The sequence below is a fragment of the Enoplosus armatus genome, chromosome 4 (assembly GCF_043641665.1).
Source record: "Enoplosus armatus isolate fEnoArm2 chromosome 4, fEnoArm2.hap1, whole genome shotgun sequence".
Classification (NCBI taxonomy): domain Eukaryota; kingdom Metazoa; phylum Chordata; class Actinopteri; order Centrarchiformes; family Enoplosidae; genus Enoplosus; species Enoplosus armatus.
Genome location: NC_092183.1, coordinates 7,972,444 through 7,991,865, shown reverse-complemented (window position 1 = coordinate 7,991,865; position 19,422 = coordinate 7,972,444). Strand labels below are relative to the sequence as shown.

The following is a 19,422-nucleotide window of genomic DNA, read 5'->3' as shown; positions in this document are numbered from 1 at the left end:
GCTCTGACCTCAGGTAAACTAGAGGAGCTGATAAGCATAGGAAGCCTTCACCTGCAGGTTACTATTGTTGGTTTTAGAGGTCGTTCATCCCTCTCTGTTGCTAATTTTAGACATGTTTCTAATTTTACAAACATATGCGTAACTCTCTCAGGCCTCTGAAGTTCCCTCATTGAACAACCATGTGGTATTGCATGATGATGAGCTCAGATCACAGGGTTCATGTTCAAATTAATTTGATTTGTCATGTTGTACAATATCAGTTGGTCAGCCCTAGGTCAGCTTGCCACATGAAAGCAAAGAATAATTTACCAAATGTATCTTAACTCTAAAGAGTTGTCCTGGCAATGGCAACAGCCATTAAACTGAATTACAGACAAACAAACCTAAGGTGGATATATATATCACAAGATCAAAATTATAATATTTTGTGGTAAGTTTAATTATCAACATTTGTAAAACCATTTCAAATGTCATCATGATAACGTAGGATTCATAAAACCTATAGTTCAGAATGTCATTTATTGTCAATAAGTAGTTGATGTAATAAACAAGTCAGTGTCTCTCTTAGTTATTAATGTTTCTATAGTCATTTGAGAATTTTCTTTTCAGCAAAAGAATAAAATAATTGCATATTCAGTCTTGATAGAGCCTAATGTGGAAACAAGTCATAGATTAGATATATGAATATACATCAAAATGCTCAGCCAATCAATGATATGTTTGAATTTGTCCATTAAGCTTAATTCTTACTTTGTAAGAATTAGGTCACATATTTTTTTGGGGGGGTTTATGTACTGAAGCTGTACTTGTGTATGAGTGTAAGTGTGTGTGTGTGTGTGTGTTTGAACCCTGATCGCCAGATGGGGTGAGATCGGGAAGGGGTGGGCATTTGCGTCTGGTGTGGCCAGCCCACTTCACCTGAGCATAAAAACAGCTGAGCTTCTCATTCACTGGTACTCACACTTCACTGACTCTGCACACACACAGGGTGGACACACACTCACCACACACCTGGAAACACACACCGAGGCTCATTTAGTTAAACCCGTTGAAGATGCCGTGTGTCACCTCTCATCTCGACCAGATGGTGAAGATGCCTTGTAGCTACAGCTCTGTGGTTGATAAAATCCTCATGGTAAGACTCGACTTCCTGTCTGATAAGACTTTGTAGAGGTTCAAGTCATTTGTACCTTTAGCATTGATATGAATGTGTGTTTTTATCCCGTGTGACTGTTGAATTAACCCGAGTCTTTACACACAGACTGCTCCATGTTGTTTCAGAAGAAACTCCGGGTGAGGAGCTCGTTTGTATTAGATGTTCAGATGCTACTTTGTCTTGTACTTTATTGAAAATGTGGTTGTCTGTGGGACCTTAGAGTCCTCTCCACTTCATTTCATTGTTTTGCGTTGTAAAGTAGTGAACTTTTTTGTTTTAGTTTTCTCTCTTATTCTTTCTATAGAATCTCATTTGTCTGTGCTCTGATTCCTTTTTTTGCTGTGACTGCCTCTGATTTCATCACTTATCTTTTCAAAATAAGTGAAAACTCTGTTTCGCAGTATGTTTTACGAGCATGGTTCCAGTGCATATGGTCTATACTAAATAGGTAACTGGTCTGTGTGCAGCTCCTGACCTGCTCTCCTCTCGTTGCAGGTAGAGCAGATCCTGTCAGAATTCAGGCTGAATAAGGAAGAGCTGAAAGAAGTCATGAAGAGGATGCAGCGTGAGATGGACAGAGGACTGCGTTTAGAGACGCATGAAGAGGCCAGTGTCAAAATGCTTCCAACTTACGTCTGCTCCACTCCCGAGGGATCAGGTAGATACACGTTCTTCAATCGTAAGATGATCACTTCTTTGGTAAAGTCACGCAGATGTCAACAAGATCAAATCTAATGTTCATCACCTGGGCAGGTAAAGCCAGTATGTGCATTCAGATGTAGTGTGTGTTTTGACAGAGGTGGGCGATTTCCTGGCTCTGGACCTGGGGGGGACGAACTTCCGTGTGATGCTGGTGAAGGTGGGAGCAGATGAGGAGAGGAGCTGGAAGGTGGAGACCAAGAATCAGATGTACTCCATTCCTGAAGACGCCATGACAGGCACTGCTGAAATGGTTAGTGACAAGAAATTATTTCTCAGTATCGATAAGTGTTGATTTTACATCGCCAGTTATTTGTAGTTGTCCACTTGTAGAGCTGATATACCTCTATGGTGACTGCTCAAAACTATTAAAGAACTACTGAGGAACTTCCAAAGGGGTGTGGTCTTCTGTTTACTCTGGCATAGCGTTGACTTTAAACCTCTCAGAATGAAATTAGCATTATTTAATTATTTAATTATTTTGTGATTTTTCCACTTCTCATATCCTCTCTTTCTCTCTGTCTGCAGCTATTTGACTACGTGGCGGAGTGTATGTCAGACTTTTTGGACAAACATCACATCAAGCACAAGAAGCTTCCTCTGGGTTTCACCTTCTCCTTTCCTGTACGACATGAAGACATTGACAAGGTAGGATGTTTTACTGCACACTGGGTAACAATAACCTCCTTCACCCTTTCCCTCAAGATAAAGACTCTGATTTATAAACGTTCTGTATGTATTATAAAGTTTATATGTTTAAGGTTTGTCCTCTTTCTTTCCACAGGGTATCCTGCTTAACTGGACCAAAGGCTTCAAGGCTTCTGGGGCAGAAGGGAACAATGTTGTGGGTTTACTCAGAGATGCTATCAAGAGACGAGGGGTGAGTTACTGTATATTATAATTACTTTATTTCTCAACAAACAACACAAGACTGATTTACTGACTATTGTTTAACACCCGTACTCAGCTGGATGACTCTAAATGTGTTGTGATTTGGTGTTGTCATTTAGGACTTTGAGATGGATGTGGTTGCCATGGTGAATGACACAGTAGCCACCATGATTTCCTGCTATTACGAGGATCGCAGCTGTGAAGTCGGGATGATTGTTGGTAAGTAGTTATAAACATACACACAACTGCACTACTGAAATGCTCTCATGAACACATTTCTATGCAGTGGTGTACATTTGCTCAAGTATTGTACTTAAGTACAATTTTGAGATACTTGTACTTGGGTATTTCCATTTTCTATTACTTTATACTTCCACTCCACCACATTTCAGAGGCAAATATTGTAGTTTTTACTCCACTACATTTATTTAACAGCTTTAGCTACTTTCCAGGTTCAGATTAATAATACAAAATATAATCAACAAATAAATTATGATATTATTATATCAGTAAGACTTTATTGATCCCCAGGGGGAAATTCACAAGCTACCAGCAGTATAAGCAATATATAAAGTAATGTATATGTATATACAAAAATATAAATAAACTGAAATTAGCCCCACCTTTAACATTAAAGTGATGTACATGTTAATGATTGGAATCAGTCATTATAATCCAATAATATAATGTGCAGTATTCTGTAATGGGCCATTCTGCATGATGAGTTTAAGTATATTTTGATGCTATTACATTTGTACTTTTACTTAAATGCAGGACTTTATGCATATTTCTACACTATAGTATTACTACTTTTACTTAAGTAATACATCTGAATACTTCTTCCACCACTGCTTATATGCAGAAACATGCAGACTCAAGCAATCTTGGTTTTTTTTGTACCAGGTACTGGTTGCAATGCGTGTTACATGGAGGAGATGAGGACTGTGGAGCTGGTGGAGGGGGAGGAGGGCCGGATGTGCGTGAACACAGAGTGGGGTGCATTTGGAGACAACGGGGAGCTGGAAGAGTTCAGACTGGAGCACGACAGAGTGGTGGACGAGACCTCGATTAACCCTGGGCAGCAGCTGTGAGTCAAACATGGAGTCAAATTCACACATAGGAAAGCTCGTCACTTGTTTGACGCAACTCTACATGTCTTCCAACTTCCTCTACTGTGTGCACATGCACTCAAGTGTTAAAGTTAGTGTAGAATCTTACAGTAATATGTCTTTAAAGGTGCTGGGATAGAGAGATGCACATTTTAATCTAAAACGTGCCACACACTTCCTCCCTCATCCTCTTATTGTTTTTCTGAATTAATCATCCTTCTGGGGCAATACTCACCTGACTCTCACCTGAGGTCTCTGTGTAGTTGCTAAGCTACCAGCTGTTTTTCCTGAGGATGTTTGTAAATGGCCAGAGCCCTCATACGTCAGTGGTCAGTCGGTGGATGGGGATGTCAGATTAATGATCCCTCTCCGCTGCTTGCCACAGTGCCTGTCAGCCTAATGGCTGTTTACCTTTTGCACTGGCAGCCCCTTCACACAGACAACTGCTGAGCCCAGCCTCATTCAGCCTCTTTAGTACTGACGTTGCTATCCTCACCTGCTCTCTTTCTTTCCCGGCCCGTGTAGAGAAAGACAGTTGTTTGCTCATGTGTTTTGTGACATGCATATCCTTCCTGTTTCTTCCACCATTTTAGCATTCTCTCTTGAGTTCATTTTTCCCACCCTTCCCATCAATATTTCTCTGTTTTTAAAGTTACCTGTCTATTCTTTTGATCTTGCCTCCTGTAGTTATGAGAAGCTGATCAGTGGGAAGTATATGGGCGAGCTGGTCAGGCTTGTTCTGTTGAAGCTGGTGAATGAAGACCTGCTGTTTAACGGTGAAGCCTCAGAGATGCTGAAGACACGTGGCAGCTTTGAGACGCGCTACGTCTCACAGGTGGAGAGGTGAGCACCAATGAATCCTAACCTGGCTGCAGTCATCCACCAGCTTAAGACAACTACATTGAAAAAAAATGTTGCTTCTAAAAAATCTGGCAAATACGATGGCGTATTAGCTAGCCAGTGTACTAGATAATTCTGTGCCCCATGTCGCCATTTTCCAAGCTACTGTAGCTGTCACATTTCACTATGGGAACCATGGGAACGTAGCCAATGAGGCTTTCATTGTACGGAAGTAGATCCAGCCTTGCAAAGTGAAACGATGTGTTCCTTGGAGTTTTTTTCTCCCAAGTTTATGACCTTATAATCTCAGAGAATATCCACGTTTTTTTCTCATAAATTTACAACTTTAATCTCGGAACATTTTTTCTCTGGATATTATGAATTGTAATTATTTAAATATTTACCTACATTGGCATTGAATACATTGTTGTAGACAAAAGATAAGATATGATAATTATTGAATTTACATAAGTGCAGAGGGAAAAAGCATCTTAATATAATAAAAACAAATAATAAAGTCTGTTGTGTTATGTAAGCATATGCTGATGACATAAGCTTATATAACAGTGTTGATGGGAATATGCGGAAGCTATTTGGTTTGCTTCACTTCAAACTGCAGTATTTGTAGAGGCTTGAGTTAATATTTGAGTACTGAGTGCAAAAGGAAAATATAAAACATGTGGTATTTCTATAATATATATATGAACATAGCAGTAATATCAGTATCTATGTATTATGAACATAGTGGAACCATTTTGAAAACATGTGCATTGTTCATCTAGAAACTGCTCTTTTTCATTTTACCTGTTGCCATTTTCTTTCAGTGACACTGGGGATGGAAAACAAATCTACAATATCCTGTCTTCGCTGGGTGTTCTGCCATCAGAGCTTGACTGTGACATTGTGCGTCTGGTCTGTGAGAGTGTTTCCACTCGCTCTGCTCATATGTGCGGCGCAGGGCTCGCTGGTGTGATCAACCTGATGCGGGAGCGACGCAGCCAGGAAGCCCTGAACATCACAGTGGGGGTTGATGGATCTGTCTACAAGCTGCACCCATGGTGAGGAATGCTTTTAGACTTTTGAATATCTTAGTTTCCTGAATATATTGAAGTACTAAGCATAGAACATATGGTGATTATTTGGTGGCTACACAAAGAGTATTTCCAGTAGTTAACAAAAAAGAGTCTGTTATCTTAAGTATTGTTGACAGTAAATGAATCAAACAAGAATCAAGTAGAAGGGACTGTCCCAATATTCAGCAATGATACAAGAAAAAATCCAGAGGCAGAGATACCTTTCTCTCTACAGCTTTAAAGACCAAAATGCAGTGCTTCCAAATTTTTTGACTGAAAAAACTCCATCTCTTGTTCCTGTTATATGTTTGTTTCCTCTATGTGAACATATTTAGGTATAGGGACTTATATTAAACTCTCAATATGCACTTTATTGGAGTAAATAAATTAAACAATTGGATAACTAAACAATGGGGCAGAAAGTGAAAGGGAGGTGGGACAGATGGAAATTTGACTAATTCTGTACACCAACTGTGTTGTTTCTCTATCTCAGTTTCCGTGACAGGTTCCACAAAATCGTCAGGGACCTCACGCCTCACTGTGAGATCACCTTCATCCAGTCGGAGGAGGGGAGCGGTCGTGGAGCTGCTCTTATCTCAGCGGTGGCCTGTAAGATGGCTGCATGCATGCTGACGCAGTAAAGGGAGCTGAGCACTGAGCTGTCTCCCGGCAGGACAGCGGGGACGCAAGCCTGGACTCTGATCTGAGAACACTGATGACATGTTATCCACAGTCGGCAGCTCTGGCCTTTTTCAGGCTCTGAAGGATGTGTGTCAGCAAAGTGGATACTCACTGCTGGAAGATGCACAGAAAAGAAAGCAGCAAACAACTTGTATTTGGTAGTGTTAGACAAACCTGTAGCAATTTCAATACTTCTGAACTTTAAGAATTGGTTTACTGTGACGGACTGGAACATTTATAACATGGCTGATGTATTCCTGATGATAGTGCATTATAACTGGTTGATGTACAAAACAAGGATTCTTTTGTAAATTCTGCTGTAAACTACGACTAAATCAAATTCATTGCTTTGTTGTGTAGTAATTCCTGTTTGTGAGCAATGAAATACTTCTTTGGTATTGTATATTTAAGTTTTATGTTTACAACCTTATGTGTTAGCCAGTAGGATGGAATGTGCTTTGGATGTGAATAAGCTTATCTGTAAATAAAATTGCTTAATTAAAGTATTGTACTTTAAATGTATTGTTTTTTTTAATGGCCAATACTAATGTAATGACTGGCAAGTCATATAATACACCTTTAACACAATGTCAAAACTAAGTTATAGGTGTAATAGTCCTATTAATGTTACATGAATGAAGGAAAAACTACCAAACATGAATATAATACCTTCTTTCCTGTAAATGCAACAATTAGATTATGTTCTTTCATTACATTATTTATTTATTTATGACAATAACACAGATAATTAATCCAGAACAACTATTTATAAATCAATCTGTTCATACAAATATAATCCATATCCATACTGGTCATTATTGGGGTAAATGATCTCATGTAATGACACCAGAGGTGCTGCTGGGAATTATGGATTCAGTGTGCAGGATGTGAATTTGGTCCATGGCACAACAACCATAACATATCTTCAACACTCATTTAGTGGAGTAACAGGAAAATTATTATATTTGTAGGAAATCAGGCTTAAGGTTTGCTGTGTAGCATCATGTAATGTTGTTACTGAAGTCTAGATAATAGTGCACATAAAACATACATTTCAGTTCTGTTTAGAGCTTGATTTGACCTCTGAAGAGTACATTTCTTTGGTGATTTGAGTGTCAAACGTCAGACGCCACTTTCCCCTGTCTCTTCATATCTCTGTTTTCCAGCCCAGAGGAATCCTGGCTGCTTCACTTCTTATCAGGTTCCCTTAGTGGCACACAGAGAGCAGCCGTGGCCATGTAAGGGACTGTGCTGCCCACCACAGGCTATTATAGGAGGGTAGAAGATAAGATGGGCCATACATAAAACCCACCCCAGCATCACACCTCGGCTGGGAGTCCACGTACGATCACTCAGACATGGTAAGTCAGTCAGCGTTTGCAGTCTTCCTAATTATTATTATTATTGTGTTGTATTTGGGTTATCATGTATTTAAAAGCATAATTTTGCTATTGAAAAAGCAAAATGAAAGCAGTGTGTTTTGTATACTTCTGATTCACATGCAGACACTCTGCAGTCCACAAAACATGATGAATATCAGTGTGTAAACTGTGTTAATCTTCTCAGGCAAGTAAGAAGGCCTCCAATAAGAGACAGAGGGGAGGGCAGAAGTCTTGCTCTAATGTCTTCTCCATGTTCGAGCAGTCCCAGATACAGGAATTCAAAGAGGTACAGTGCTGTGTCTTGCCCAGTCATGACTCCGCTCCCTTTAAAACCTTTCTTGCAAGGGAAGAGAAAGCACCTTCTTTAGCTCTTTAGTTAACTTAATGTCTATCGGAATGATTGAAGTGGCCGTATAAACACACCATATGGATGAAGTATATCCTCATTGCAAACCATTTTATTTCAAGCAAGAGAGATTAATTATGTATAAGAATGTATATATATTCCTTTTTGCACAACGCACATTTTGTTCATTTCAACCAAAAACAATGAAAATAGAATAAATGTTTCACATTTTTAAGCTAATTTATGATTATTCAGAAAAAAGCATCAGTATTCCATCTGCCACAATTATGGCTACAACAAATCCTATAAAAGATCAATGCAGCAATTATTTCCTTTAATTTTCAACAATAATGAGTAATGTAGAACTTGAGATGCACTAAATAGAATTCTGAAGCACTGATTGTAAAGAGCTAATTTTACATTTACTATTCACTAATAATCCTTTGCATGACTAAATTCACCTCTTGTGAACCTTGTCATTGAGAAGACATGTGCATGGTGAAATATTTTATCATTTGAATGAATGATAATCAGCCAGCCTGCACTTGTGAATTTTATATTTTCATATTTTATTATTTTTGTGCTTTATCCTACAGGCTTTTGGCTGCATTGACCAAGACAGAGATGGTGTTATCAAAAAACAGGACCTGAGGGAGACCTATGGACAGCTGGGTATTTGCTTTACCTTTAACCCTTTACCTTTTTGATCTATTAACTTGTACCTAAAAATTAAAAAGTGTAGGATCTACTGATGTAACCTGCTTTTTGCATGTTATATATTTAGTTAAATTGGTTTATTGTGTGTGTGTGTGTGTGTGTGTGTGTGTGTGTGTACCAGGGAAGGTTAATGTCAAAGATGAGGAGCTGGATGAGATGTTGAATGAGGGGAAGGGTCCCATCAACTTCACAGTGTTCCTGACTCTTTTTGGGGAGAAACTCAACGGTGAGAGCTTTTCACTGATGTCATTGAATGTTTCTTTGATGAACTTTCAGAAGATGCTCAACAATGCTTTGTTTTCCTCCAGGTACCGATCCTGAAGACACCATACTTGCTGCTTTCAAACTTTTTGACCCCAATGGGACGGGCTTTGTTAATAAGGATGAGTAAGATCAATTTTCTTAATTAGCTTTCATGTTATTTATATTTTCTACATTTGCCATAATATTACAATCTCTTATTTATCCCCTCCTTTTACACTCCTTTTTGTTTATCCAGGTTCAAACGATTATTGATGAACCAGGCGGATAAATTCACAGCAGAGGAGGTTTGTGTTTTTTTGTTTTTATAGTGACTCTCAAACTATTCTTTAAGATAATTTTCACAAATTGTCACTTCATAAACCTGTAGGTGGATCAGGCCTTCGCTCTCGCTCCCATTGACCCTACTGGTAACATCGACTACAAGTCACTCTGCTACACCATCACGCATGGAGACGAGAAGGAAGAATCCTAACAAGGACTGCAGTCCGAGCAGTCAGCTCATACAGGTCATCTACACATGCTGATAACTGTTATAAAACACTGGCTGGTTATCATTCAAACTGATGGAATAATGTTGGAATTTCTGATACATTCAACCTCAACTGTTTAACGCTTAGAAATGCTGCAGTTCTGTTGGTATTAAAAATGGCTCATTTGTTTGTGATTTTGACAATAAAGTGTTGGGTGCCTGAAAAGCTGCTTTGTTGATTACAAATGCTCATTTTGTTCCTCCTTACCATGGCTGTGAAATAAAAAAATTAATCACACATTGATTATTTCAAGAATGAATTAAGTTTAACTCAACTCATCAAGGGATATGTAACTTGAGTCAGAATCATATCCACAGTTTACAAAATGACATTAAAAGTAAAGGAAAATTACACAAAGACTCACTGGGTGATTTCAAAATTTTCGCTTCAGCTTATGAATTTTCTTCATAGGTCTTTTTGTAATTTTTGTTCCTCTGTATATTGAGACGACCATGATGAAACCCTTTCAAGACCACGTGGATAAACTCTAAGACAACTAACTGAGACAAAGGCTGTTTTTCTTGATTGGTAAAGTAAAAGATTTTCCACAGACTTGCTGAGCTTGTAAAGGCATATAGGACTGTTTCTAAATATTTTACTGTAGAGTGAAGTAAAGATGTCAGTGCTTCCATCACATTCTCAGAGGCCTCACTGCTCTTCCATTCTTTCTGGACACTGTTGCCATGGATACAACAACAAACACCTCCATAAACTCCACGGCTGCATTTTCCTGCTCACACAGCAAACAGCCAGCCATCAACAACACGAGGACAAGGAGTGTGGGAAAACTCTGCAAGGCAAGCTCCACTTTCAGCACATTTGCAACAGCAGAGTTGCATCCAAATGACTTTGAGTTTATTTTGGATTTCTGAAATCTGTAGTCCTACTGGCGGAGATGCCTATTGCATCTGGAGCTGCAGGCAGGGTGGGTGTAGGAGTAGATACAAGCACAACATGGACACCAGATGGACTGAAGAGGAAGACCAAACCTGCCAACAGGAACTGTGACTCCTATCTGCAGCGGTGGGTGAAATGTAATGAGTGCACCTTTCAAATTTTTGCAGTATTTTGCATCAATTATCAATGACATTGGATAAGTAACACTTATCACATTGCTGTGACTTTTCAGTACACAGGACAGAGAATTGTTTTCACATTCAAAGCACATTATAGGGATGTAAATGCAGGAAATACAGCATTTTACTAAAGTTAATAGAAAATTGTTCCCATATTCACAAATAATTCAAAAGTTCAGCCAGCAGGCTGATGTTATCATGGAGACACACTCATTCTGCAGTTTTTCCAGCAACTGATTAAATAATGACTACAAATAAGTTAACTGATTGTTAGAGTCAGGACTGCTCTGAATGTAGAAACCAGCGTATTCATTGAGGTAAAACCCAGAGAAGATTTGGCAGGGAGCAGCTTTATTGGCTTTTATTACTAAGAGATAAAAGCAGCTTAATTCAAACACTGCCGGTCTGAATCAACAGCAACATGTTTGTCATCTGAACTGTGCAGAGGGAGACACAGATGTGAAGCACTAATCAGGCTCATAAATATTTCACTATACCATTAGTTTCTCCTGGCTGGCTCACTAAAAGGAAGAGACAGGAAGTCACATTTCAAAGAAAGCTGTGACACACTGGCTGTTGTCCACTACACATCACTGTAAATATATCAGACTCAGTGTTTCTTGGCACTCACATCTAAACGTCTTTTCATTGTTGATATTTGCAGATATCAGGAACAGAGAAAGAATAAGTTTCAGGTAAGTACTGTCATCAAGTAGAGGCTTACAACTGACTGTCAGACACAATGTGACACCGCGACTGTCATTCATGTGATTAAGTGACGTTTGTGTTTACACAGTGCACGCAGGACACAGACCCCAGTGATCATGAGAATGAAGGTGAGAACGCTGACAACTTGAAACAAAAGGATTGCGTCAACATTCACAGTTACAGTGAGTGGAACTTCAAACTAATCCTTCTTTAATCTGCTTAAAGGGACCAAAGAGGGGAACTCACAGGAAAATGGCAGCAGTGAGGAACACACCTCAGGAAAACCATCCAGTGCAGAGAAATCCAAAAAGTCTCTGCTGTGTGTTCTCCTTTAAGGCCGTCACGTCTCATGTGGATAATGAATGAACTGGGCTTTCACACTCAATCCTTATCATGTATTATTTAAGTGCCAATCCCTTGTGTCTCTTGTGTCCATGCTTTACCTTTGCAAGTGTTGTGAAAAAAAGGGTGAGGGGTCAAAGGTTAGCAAAAAATACCGTGCAAGAAGTTTCCTTTTTGAATAACTAAAAACTAAGATATCAGTGTTAATCCAATACGAAGGTTTGTTCAAACAGGTTGTGTTTTAACTGAAAACTATGTTATATGTGCTTTTCAGTGTTAATTATGTTGCACTGCAAAATCTAAATGTCTCTTTGTATCTGGTACATGTGTTAAATAGTATGTCATGTTTTGTTATAAAACAGTGCAGCTACCTCCAGGTTATTATTGCCATTGCATAATCACATCATGGATATTGAAATTTTAAACTAAAATTTATTTAAAAAAAACAATGGACAGCACATGAATGAGTCAACTGACTGAAAGTAGAGACATTCATGAATCCAGCTTTTCTAACCAGTAGCTCGTCTGCAATCACACATTTCATTCAAAACATTTTCTCAGCATTGACATTCAATCACAACAGTAGCTTTAGTATCTTCAGCAGCAGTAAAAATAGAGAGATTCCCCTTTTCAGTTTGTGTGTTTCTCATAAAGTTCAATATTGCACTTTTGAATCACTGAGACTCTCTTCCTTTCAGCTGTACCTAAGGTTTCACAGTGTGTTTAAGTCTACTTGGCAGTATCCCCCCCGTCAGGTCCAGCTAATGAGAACATACTAGAGGAGAGAGGCCTGTTTCCAGTGCATATTCTCCACGGCAGGGATTTGTTCAGCGTACTGGTTGGGCACCTCAGTCACTGTTGCTGCTGCTGTCGTCTCCCACCACCATGCTGCTGTACTGCTTCTGCTGCTGTTCTTTAAATGACTCCTTCACCTTTGCTCTCTTCAGGCCTCCATCCCTGCAGAGGCAGCCAGGTTGAGACAGGACAAACTGAGCATGGTGTCTGATGTCTGTGAATATCACCGTCAAGCTAAAAAGGGACTATTTTTGGTGTTTTTCATGTTTGACTTCATTTACTGATTTGCATGTTCCTCTGTGAATTGAAAAATGTCATAATTCTTTTGGAAACCTTTACAAAACCCATTAGGTGAATTCAAACGTTGAATTCAAAGATTTTCACCCACCAGTTGTGATATAATGGTACAAGTTAAAACGCGATGAATTGGTTTCTTAGTCACAGCCTTGACCTGGACTAAACTCAAGTTTTAAATAACAATCAATGGAAGAAAGTGAAGAGGTTGAATCTTACCACTGTAGATCTACCAGCCCTCCCTGGTGAGCGATGGCCGACTTAACTCTGTTGGCAAACTGGACGGCATCTTCCCCCTCCTGCCATTTATGAATACAAAACAAACTGAGTCTACCTTGCTGTGTGTCTGCCCCTAATCCGTGTACATATATGGAAGGGTGGGGGTGGCACCTGAGGTCTGTACACGTGGCTTTATGCATGCATGTGCTCATGTGCTTCAACAAATGTCATACACACCTGTTGGTGCATGGCTGGCAGGTACCAGACATTACAGACGAGGGCCCAGCTGGTCATCATCCTCAGCAGGTAACTGACCATGCTGTACTTGGAACTGTTCCAGAAAGCATCTCCAAACTTTGGGTCATACTAAGAAAAGTTCAAAAATACATAGAAAGTGCAGTGAGGAACTGAACTGTAAGCCAGTAGGCCAGAATACATCAAATCTGACTGAAGTTTGATTGACAGGCAGGACTGAAGTACCTTAATGGCTACTGGGTATATTGTTGCTCCAATTTCAAAACTTCCCTTTTTAAACATCATGACAGATGTGTTGTTGACACAGGTTCCTGTGGAAACCAGACATCAGGAGATTAAAGGGGACAGAGTTGTGTGAGCTCTGTCCAAATCCACATAAAATAGCTGCTCATTTGTCACCGCTCAGTGGCCAGACTCCCATCAGGCACTGAGATAAAACAACAACACTCACTGAGTCTTATCTCTGATGACATAAGACAAACCTAAAGCTGGTGTGGATAAAGTAACCCTATCTCTCTACATGGTCACACTTACCCTCTGGAAATATTAATATGGAAAGCTTTGTCTTGTCGTTCACATGATCCTTCAACCTGGAAGCAACACAAAGAAGTAATGGAAACCATTTCCTGACTATATAAATATCGACATATTGCACCTTTGAAGAGTTTTTTTCACATTTGGGACAATACATCAAACATCTGGAAAGAGTGTCGAGGTGAAGATGTGGTATTATGAGATACTGGAATCCAAACTGTATGAGTCACTGTTCAGTAGCAACTTTCCAAAACATATCTGTTCTTGTTTGGATAATAAGAGATTCAGAAACTCTGGAAGACTTTACCGCCAGGAAAATGCCAACCACTCTTAGTACTGGAGAAGCCACAGAAATAAAATACAGGCAAGAAAAACATGCAAAGACAAGCCTGAAAAGATGTGCTGAAGTTGAGGAGTGGAAAACTGACCTTTTGGTCACTAGGTGGCGATCTTTCATCTCTGCTCTCTCAAACCAGACATGAGGACAGGACCTCACCATGGCTCTCTGGATGACTCCCATCAAACCTCCATGTACCTGACCCACCTGACAAACACATTTAGGAAATCATGGCAGCACGTCATGATTTAGCACAAACAATTACCTATCAGTATGGAAATGTTAAAGTAAAAGAAGTTGCTTCGGTACCATAGCGTAGCATCCATCGTTGCAGAGAATCACAATGTCGATAGGAGTGGTGTGATTGGCGACACAGATTCCTCCTTTTTTGGGTTTATTTTCTCTGTTGTTGTGAGGTGAAGACGTAAAGTAAATATCAGAATATATTCCTGATCTTTGTTAGAAAGTAGTGAGGAGGTTCACTTACCTGTTGTGATAGCGGATGGTGGCAGAGAGTCCTCGAGCACAGATCCTGTAGCACATCACATGGACCCATTCACTGAGCCAGAACTTCACCCTAAAAACACACACATGAACAAAGAAAAACGAATGAGGAGGGAACCAAAAAAAATAGATATGGAATATGACTATTACTGGAAAGGTTATAGCTTTAGTCACCGCCAATTTGGAAGTAGTCCGACTGCAGATGTTCCTATGACTAACCAGGTGAGGCCAATGCAGGCCAGTGTTATCCTGGAGAAAGTGGAACACATTTATGTCAATACTGAACAGCCAGACAAAAGTTAAATAGGTCAGAGGTCTATTAAGTCTTTTATTTGTAGGTCAAACGTAAGTGAAAACTAACTTAAAATACAAAAAAAAAATACAAAATACAGGAAGCATGGTCTGAGAGCAGGTTGTTAGAGAAACGACTGATTTGAATGTACCAACAGTGTATTCATGAAGTTGAACTCAACAGGCAGAGCCAATCTTCTACAATAATTGGTGCAGCAGTTACGTGAATGCAAACGTATTAGAAAAAGAAGAAACCGGTCAAGCTTTAAACAAAAGAGATTTTTGCATTTTCATGAGTTTTTCAACAGGGCTTCAACGTCAATGTAAACATAGTGTTTCCCAGAACAAACTGTTCTAAAAGTCCAACCCACTGAGGTTTGATTCAGCCTTTGACATTATTTCTGCTTGGAAGGCAATACTGCATTTATGTCACTATAGCTTCATTTCGCAGTAAGCAGACTCTATTCAGTATTTGTGTACCTGAGAGGCGCGAGGATGCAGTATCTCACAAAGATGCCGAGGCCATAGACCAGCGTCAGCTTCAGACTGATGTACTGGAAATCGTTGTTGGTGCGAGTCAGTAGGTTCCAGGACACCAGCTCCTCTGAAGTGAACCGCTGGGTCACCTAAATTTAAAAAAACTAGCATAATCAGACTACTTTGGTACATTTCTCAGATCAGAATTGAAATTCTCAAAACTACTTGTTCAACCTCCACATAATTTAGTCACTGGAGCAATTTCTCATTCTTTTGAACAAATTTCAAATGATTTGGCACATCAAAATGATCTAAATGTATTATACTGGTTCTCTGTTGAATATTCTTACCCTCAAAACATGCAGGCATTAGTTCATTGCATAAGTCATTCCATGCAAAATGGTGGAACCAGTTGTCATAATCTGTCAATGATGTAAATGTGTCCTGAACTGATGAATTGCTTGTATGACTTGTTTCAAGAAATGCACTCACAGTTTTGCAAATGTTAAGGGTGATTCGAGAAATGTACCATAGCGACTGAGAAAAACAGTCAAGTCTGAGATGCAAAACCAGTGAATACAAATCACGTATTGCCAATTACATAACAAATTGTGCTCTTGATAATAAAGTTAAAATGTACCTCATCCTCTACAATGCTCTCAATTCCTCTGCGGGTGAAATAGAAACAGTCACTGAGGGTAAAATCACCGCCCACTGGTGGTTTGGGGCGACTGCGTCTAAGTTCCTCTAACTCTTTCTCCATAGAGCCAGCTTCCCTCTGGATGAGACCTAATACACACACACACACACACACACACACACACACACACACACACACACACACACACAGTCAGACTCAATCATCTGACAGGAATCATTATCTTAGCAGCAATCTGGAAGATAAGTCAGCTCTGCCATATCTTTTAAGATAGTGTTAGAGGACAAAATGGTTTGAGTCAACAGAAGAAAAAAAAAATCTTGTTTCTTGGAAGGACGTTACATTCTGTATTTGGTGAGAATGATGTACAAATAAAAAACTACAATCAATTATTACAACTTCAGATGAGAAAGAAAACTCTGCATCACCTGCAGCAAGAATGTACAACATGTATCATTTGGCATAAAAAGCTTGTTTCAACATGAAATACCGGCTCTGATAGTAAGAGTCCAGGTGAGATTTCTCATCACAGCAGGGACTTTCCAAGAAAATTCACTTTAGCCAACAAAATGTGTCAAGAACCACCTAAAACATGGCCTACATATACTGCCAATACATTAAAATACCAGGAGAACTGAGCTGTTCAGAGAGCAGTCTGAGCTGAAGGTTGCACAGCCTGGGGTCTAACACTATCTACCTAACAGGTCTCAGAACAGTTAAGAGTTTAGACTCCACATTATCTGATAACCCCGCGGGCAAAGTCCAAAACCCTGTATTCAATATTCAATCAAAACTTTCAGAGCAATGTCGGCCTTATCTCTGTTTATGAAGAACTTTCACTTCTCGTATTCATCGCCCACATTTAGAAATGTAACACTGACACACTTTGGACTTTGCAGAGGCCACATTTTGCTGACATAACCAACGTCTTCATGTGTAACAGCGGGGGATACCACCCTGTGTAGCTTAGTGACTGATAAAGAGTAATTTGCGTCTTGTGGAGGTAGGCAGCAGGAGTTCCTGCAGCAACTTCACCTTGGTATGCTTTTCATAAATGTTCTCAAGTTAACAGAGTCACAGTGCCAGACAGAGACAGTCCTGTGGTCCAAAATAAAACCATTTAAGCCTGTCTTTAAAGGTCACAGGACTACCATCCCGCAAGATGTGTGTCTGTATGCAGAAACAAAAAGCATTCTGAACTGCACAAGTTAAACAATTACTCTCTCAAAACTGGGCAATATCATTGCAACATGCTTGCCCAGACTTGTCATAAAATATGTTATGAAATCCAGTGCAGCACGTCATATATCTGTCACTAAAACCCATCTTTCATAATAAAGGATATGATTACAACTTTCCTTTAGAAGAGTGTCCTTACCACAAGTCAAAACCTATCTATCTATCTATCTATCCAGACACATCATTATCTACTCACCATTAGATGAAGACGCTTTGAGTATTCGCTCGTCTGTGTTTGCCTTCTGTATCTTCAGAGTGGCCCACTGTAGAGGAGGACAGGCAGGAGACATGTCATATGTGAACCAGTGGATGAGAATCAGAATATCTGCATAGCTTAAAAGCCGGTATGTACATCTGCGAGGAGCGTAACAACATAAACGGCAGTACCTCTAAGGTTTTGACCAGGATGGTCATGTAGGTCTCAGAGATGCCCAGTGAGAAGCCAAACATGGCTGGGATCATGATGAGGCTGATAATGAGGTACAGCCAGATCGTCAGCACCCAAAGCGCCAATGCCCAGAAATCCTCCATCTCCACCTTGTTCCCTGAGAGCAGCCCTGTGGCTCAGGCGTAGTATAGTCCTGTGGAAGGGGGGGGGGGGTCATATATTTTTACTGTTGTCACCAAAGTAATCCAGACAAAATAGATCCATCCTGTGTAAAACACAATCACCTTTCAGCACATGAAGGTCAATAACAACCACAATGACAAGGGGAGCAAAATAAACACTCCAGTAAATGTAATCAGGAGTAAAGCCTCAACAGGTCACAGTTCAACTTCACAGAAACACACACTGACAACACAGTGTACAGAAAAACTGACGATCGGAATCACATGTATTCCTGCCAATATAAACAAATCCATGAATAACCAAACTATGAGAGGGCTCATCTAAACTTAGACTACAAGACTGTAAACAAGGCTGTATCATTTCTGTTAGTTCTACAATGTTCTACACCAGCGGCATTATCTTCAAGTTACACCAGCTCATCTTACCTGACAAACTTGGGTCCATGTCCTGTCTTCCTGAGAAATAACTCAAAGGACTGAGCTCAGAGAGCAAACACGCCCATTTACTACTAGAACAAAGTTCACGGAGCAGTGCCCGACAGCGCCTCCTGTGGTCAGAAAAGGAAGCGCAGGCAACAACTTCAGCTGGACAGTGAAACATAAATACTCAGGTGATGGCAGGAAGCGAATGTTCACATTGTAAAATGGCAAACTCTTGGTACCCCATGAGTAAACACTGACCTTGCAAAGACTTCCTTTCAGTACTTTGCACCATATAACTGTAAATGGAATGAATTACAAAAGACAATGAAACGTCTCATTAGATGAGTTTAAAGTTTTTATTTTCTGATGTGGCTGTGCTTTGTTGTGTGTCTTATCTCAGTTCTTCTTCTTCTGTAATCATTATTAATTAAGTATATCTTATAATGATCAAGTACAATAAAATGAAACTGAATTTGAGCTTGTTGGTTCATTCTTGAAGTTGGAAATAGCAGAATGACAAAATTCTTATTACAAGGTCCACTTACTTGATTTTTCAAGTGTTTTTCATGAGAGCAATTTGCTCTGAGTAAACCCTATCCACTGATGAAGACCACAGGATATGGCTGAAAGGAAACTGGATGCCAAGAATAACAACATGGCCTTGTGATAAGATGTTTTTGGTCAAATTCTAATTATTTCTGTACTGAAATTTTTGAAAAAATCTTTGGTCAACAATATCAACTTTTTTGATTTTCAGTTTATTTTGTAAATAAAATGCTAAACTGCTGACCTGAAACTGATGCAATTTGGGAAACAGTAATACTGCTGTCATAAAATGCCCCAAACGTCTCAGACATGTTACTCACCACAACACAGGGAAGCCTTGATGAGGAATGTGGCCACAGTCTCTCTGAGTAAAAGTCTCTCTCTCCCACCTAAGACTAACAAAAGGTCCTGATTATTTTCCAGGTTCAGACATTTCACAGTCTGTTGCACATTACTGTAACAGGGG

General features: G+C 39.6%; 3 protein-coding genes across 4 annotated transcripts; 2 read left to right on the top strand and 1 right to left on the bottom strand.

The window, feature by feature from the left end:
• Positions 1–963: 963 nt before the first annotated feature.
• gck (glucokinase (hexokinase 4)) lies at positions 964–6,409 on the top strand. Of its 2 annotated transcripts, none has more exons than XM_070903881.1 (10): positions 964–1,135; positions 1,652–1,814; positions 1,954–2,108; positions 2,384–2,503; positions 2,640–2,735; positions 2,866–2,965; positions 3,650–3,833; positions 4,543–4,698; positions 5,520–5,753; positions 6,262–6,409. In XM_070903881.1, exons 1-10 carry the CDS (start codon positions 1,055–1,057, stop codon positions 6,407–6,409), a joined length of 1,437 nt encoding a protein of 478 aa, XP_070759982.1. In that variant the 5' UTR covers positions 964–1,054. The 2 variants fall into 2 exon arrangements, with proteins under 2 accessions (XP_070759982.1, XP_070759981.1); XM_070903880.1 differs by having other exon boundaries at positions 1,055–1,135; positions 1,939–2,108.
• A 1,612-nt stretch (positions 6,410–8,021) lies between these two features.
• myl7 (myosin, light chain 7, regulatory) lies at positions 8,022–9,630 on the top strand. Its single transcript, XM_070903599.1, has 6 exons — positions 8,022–8,117; positions 8,774–8,849; positions 9,016–9,120; positions 9,203–9,281; positions 9,394–9,442; positions 9,526–9,630. Exons 1-6 carry the CDS (start codon positions 8,082–8,084, stop codon positions 9,628–9,630), a joined length of 450 nt encoding a protein of 149 aa, XP_070759700.1. The 5' UTR covers positions 8,022–8,081.
• Positions 9,631–12,226: 2,596 nt separating this feature from the next.
• Positions 12,227–18,454, bottom strand: agpat9l (1-acylglycerol-3-phosphate O-acyltransferase 9, like). Its single transcript, XM_070905165.1, has 14 exons — positions 18,414–18,454; positions 17,805–17,998; positions 17,614–17,680; positions 16,161–16,309; positions 15,524–15,669; positions 14,927–15,001; positions 14,736–14,825; positions 14,558–14,651; positions 14,340–14,455; positions 13,912–13,967; positions 13,603–13,688; positions 13,360–13,488; positions 13,123–13,202; positions 12,227–12,771 (listed from the first exon to the last, which is right to left on the bottom strand). Exons 2-14 carry the CDS (start codon positions 17,946–17,948, stop codon positions 12,663–12,665), a joined length of 1,341 nt encoding a protein of 446 aa, XP_070761266.1. The 5' UTR covers positions 17,949–17,998; positions 18,414–18,454; the 3' UTR covers positions 12,227–12,662.
• Between the last annotated feature and the right edge of the window lie 968 nt (positions 18,455–19,422).

Excerpts from the sequence above, each read along its gene's own strand:
- gck (XM_070903880.1), top strand. The coding sequence starts at position 1,055 with ATGCCGTGTGTCACCTCTCATCTCGACCAGATGGTGAAGATGCCTTGT. Across the intron at positions 1,815-1,938 it reads CTCCACTCCCGAGGGATCAG|TGTGTGTTTTGACAGAGGTG; the intron begins GTAGATACACGT and ends ATTCAGATGTAG. Across the intron at positions 2,109-2,383 it reads TGACAGGCACTGCTGAAATG|CTATTTGACTACGTGGCGGA; the intron begins GTTAGTGACAAG and ends CTCTGTCTGCAG.
- myl7 (XM_070903599.1), top strand. The coding sequence starts at position 8,082 with ATGTTCGAGCAGTCCCAGATACAGGAATTCAAAGAG. Across the intron at positions 8,118-8,773 it reads AGATACAGGAATTCAAAGAG|GCTTTTGGCTGCATTGACCA; the intron begins GTACAGTGCTGT and ends TTTATCCTACAG. Across the intron at positions 9,282-9,393 it reads GGCTTTGTTAATAAGGATGA|GTTCAAACGATTATTGATGA; the intron begins GTAAGATCAATT and ends TTGTTTATCCAG.
- agpat9l (XM_070905165.1), bottom strand. The coding sequence starts at position 17,948 with ATGGAGGATTTCTGGGCATTGGCGCTTTGGGTGCTGACGATCTGGCTG. Across the intron at positions 13,489-13,602 it reads TATACCCAGTAGCCATTAAG|TATGACCCAAAGTTTGGAGA; the intron begins GTACTTCAGTCC and ends AACTTTTCTTAG. Across the intron at positions 12,772-13,122 it reads GGGCTGGTAGATCTACAGTG|GGATGGAGGCCTGAAGAGAG; the intron begins GTAAGATTCAAC and ends CTGCCTCTGCAG.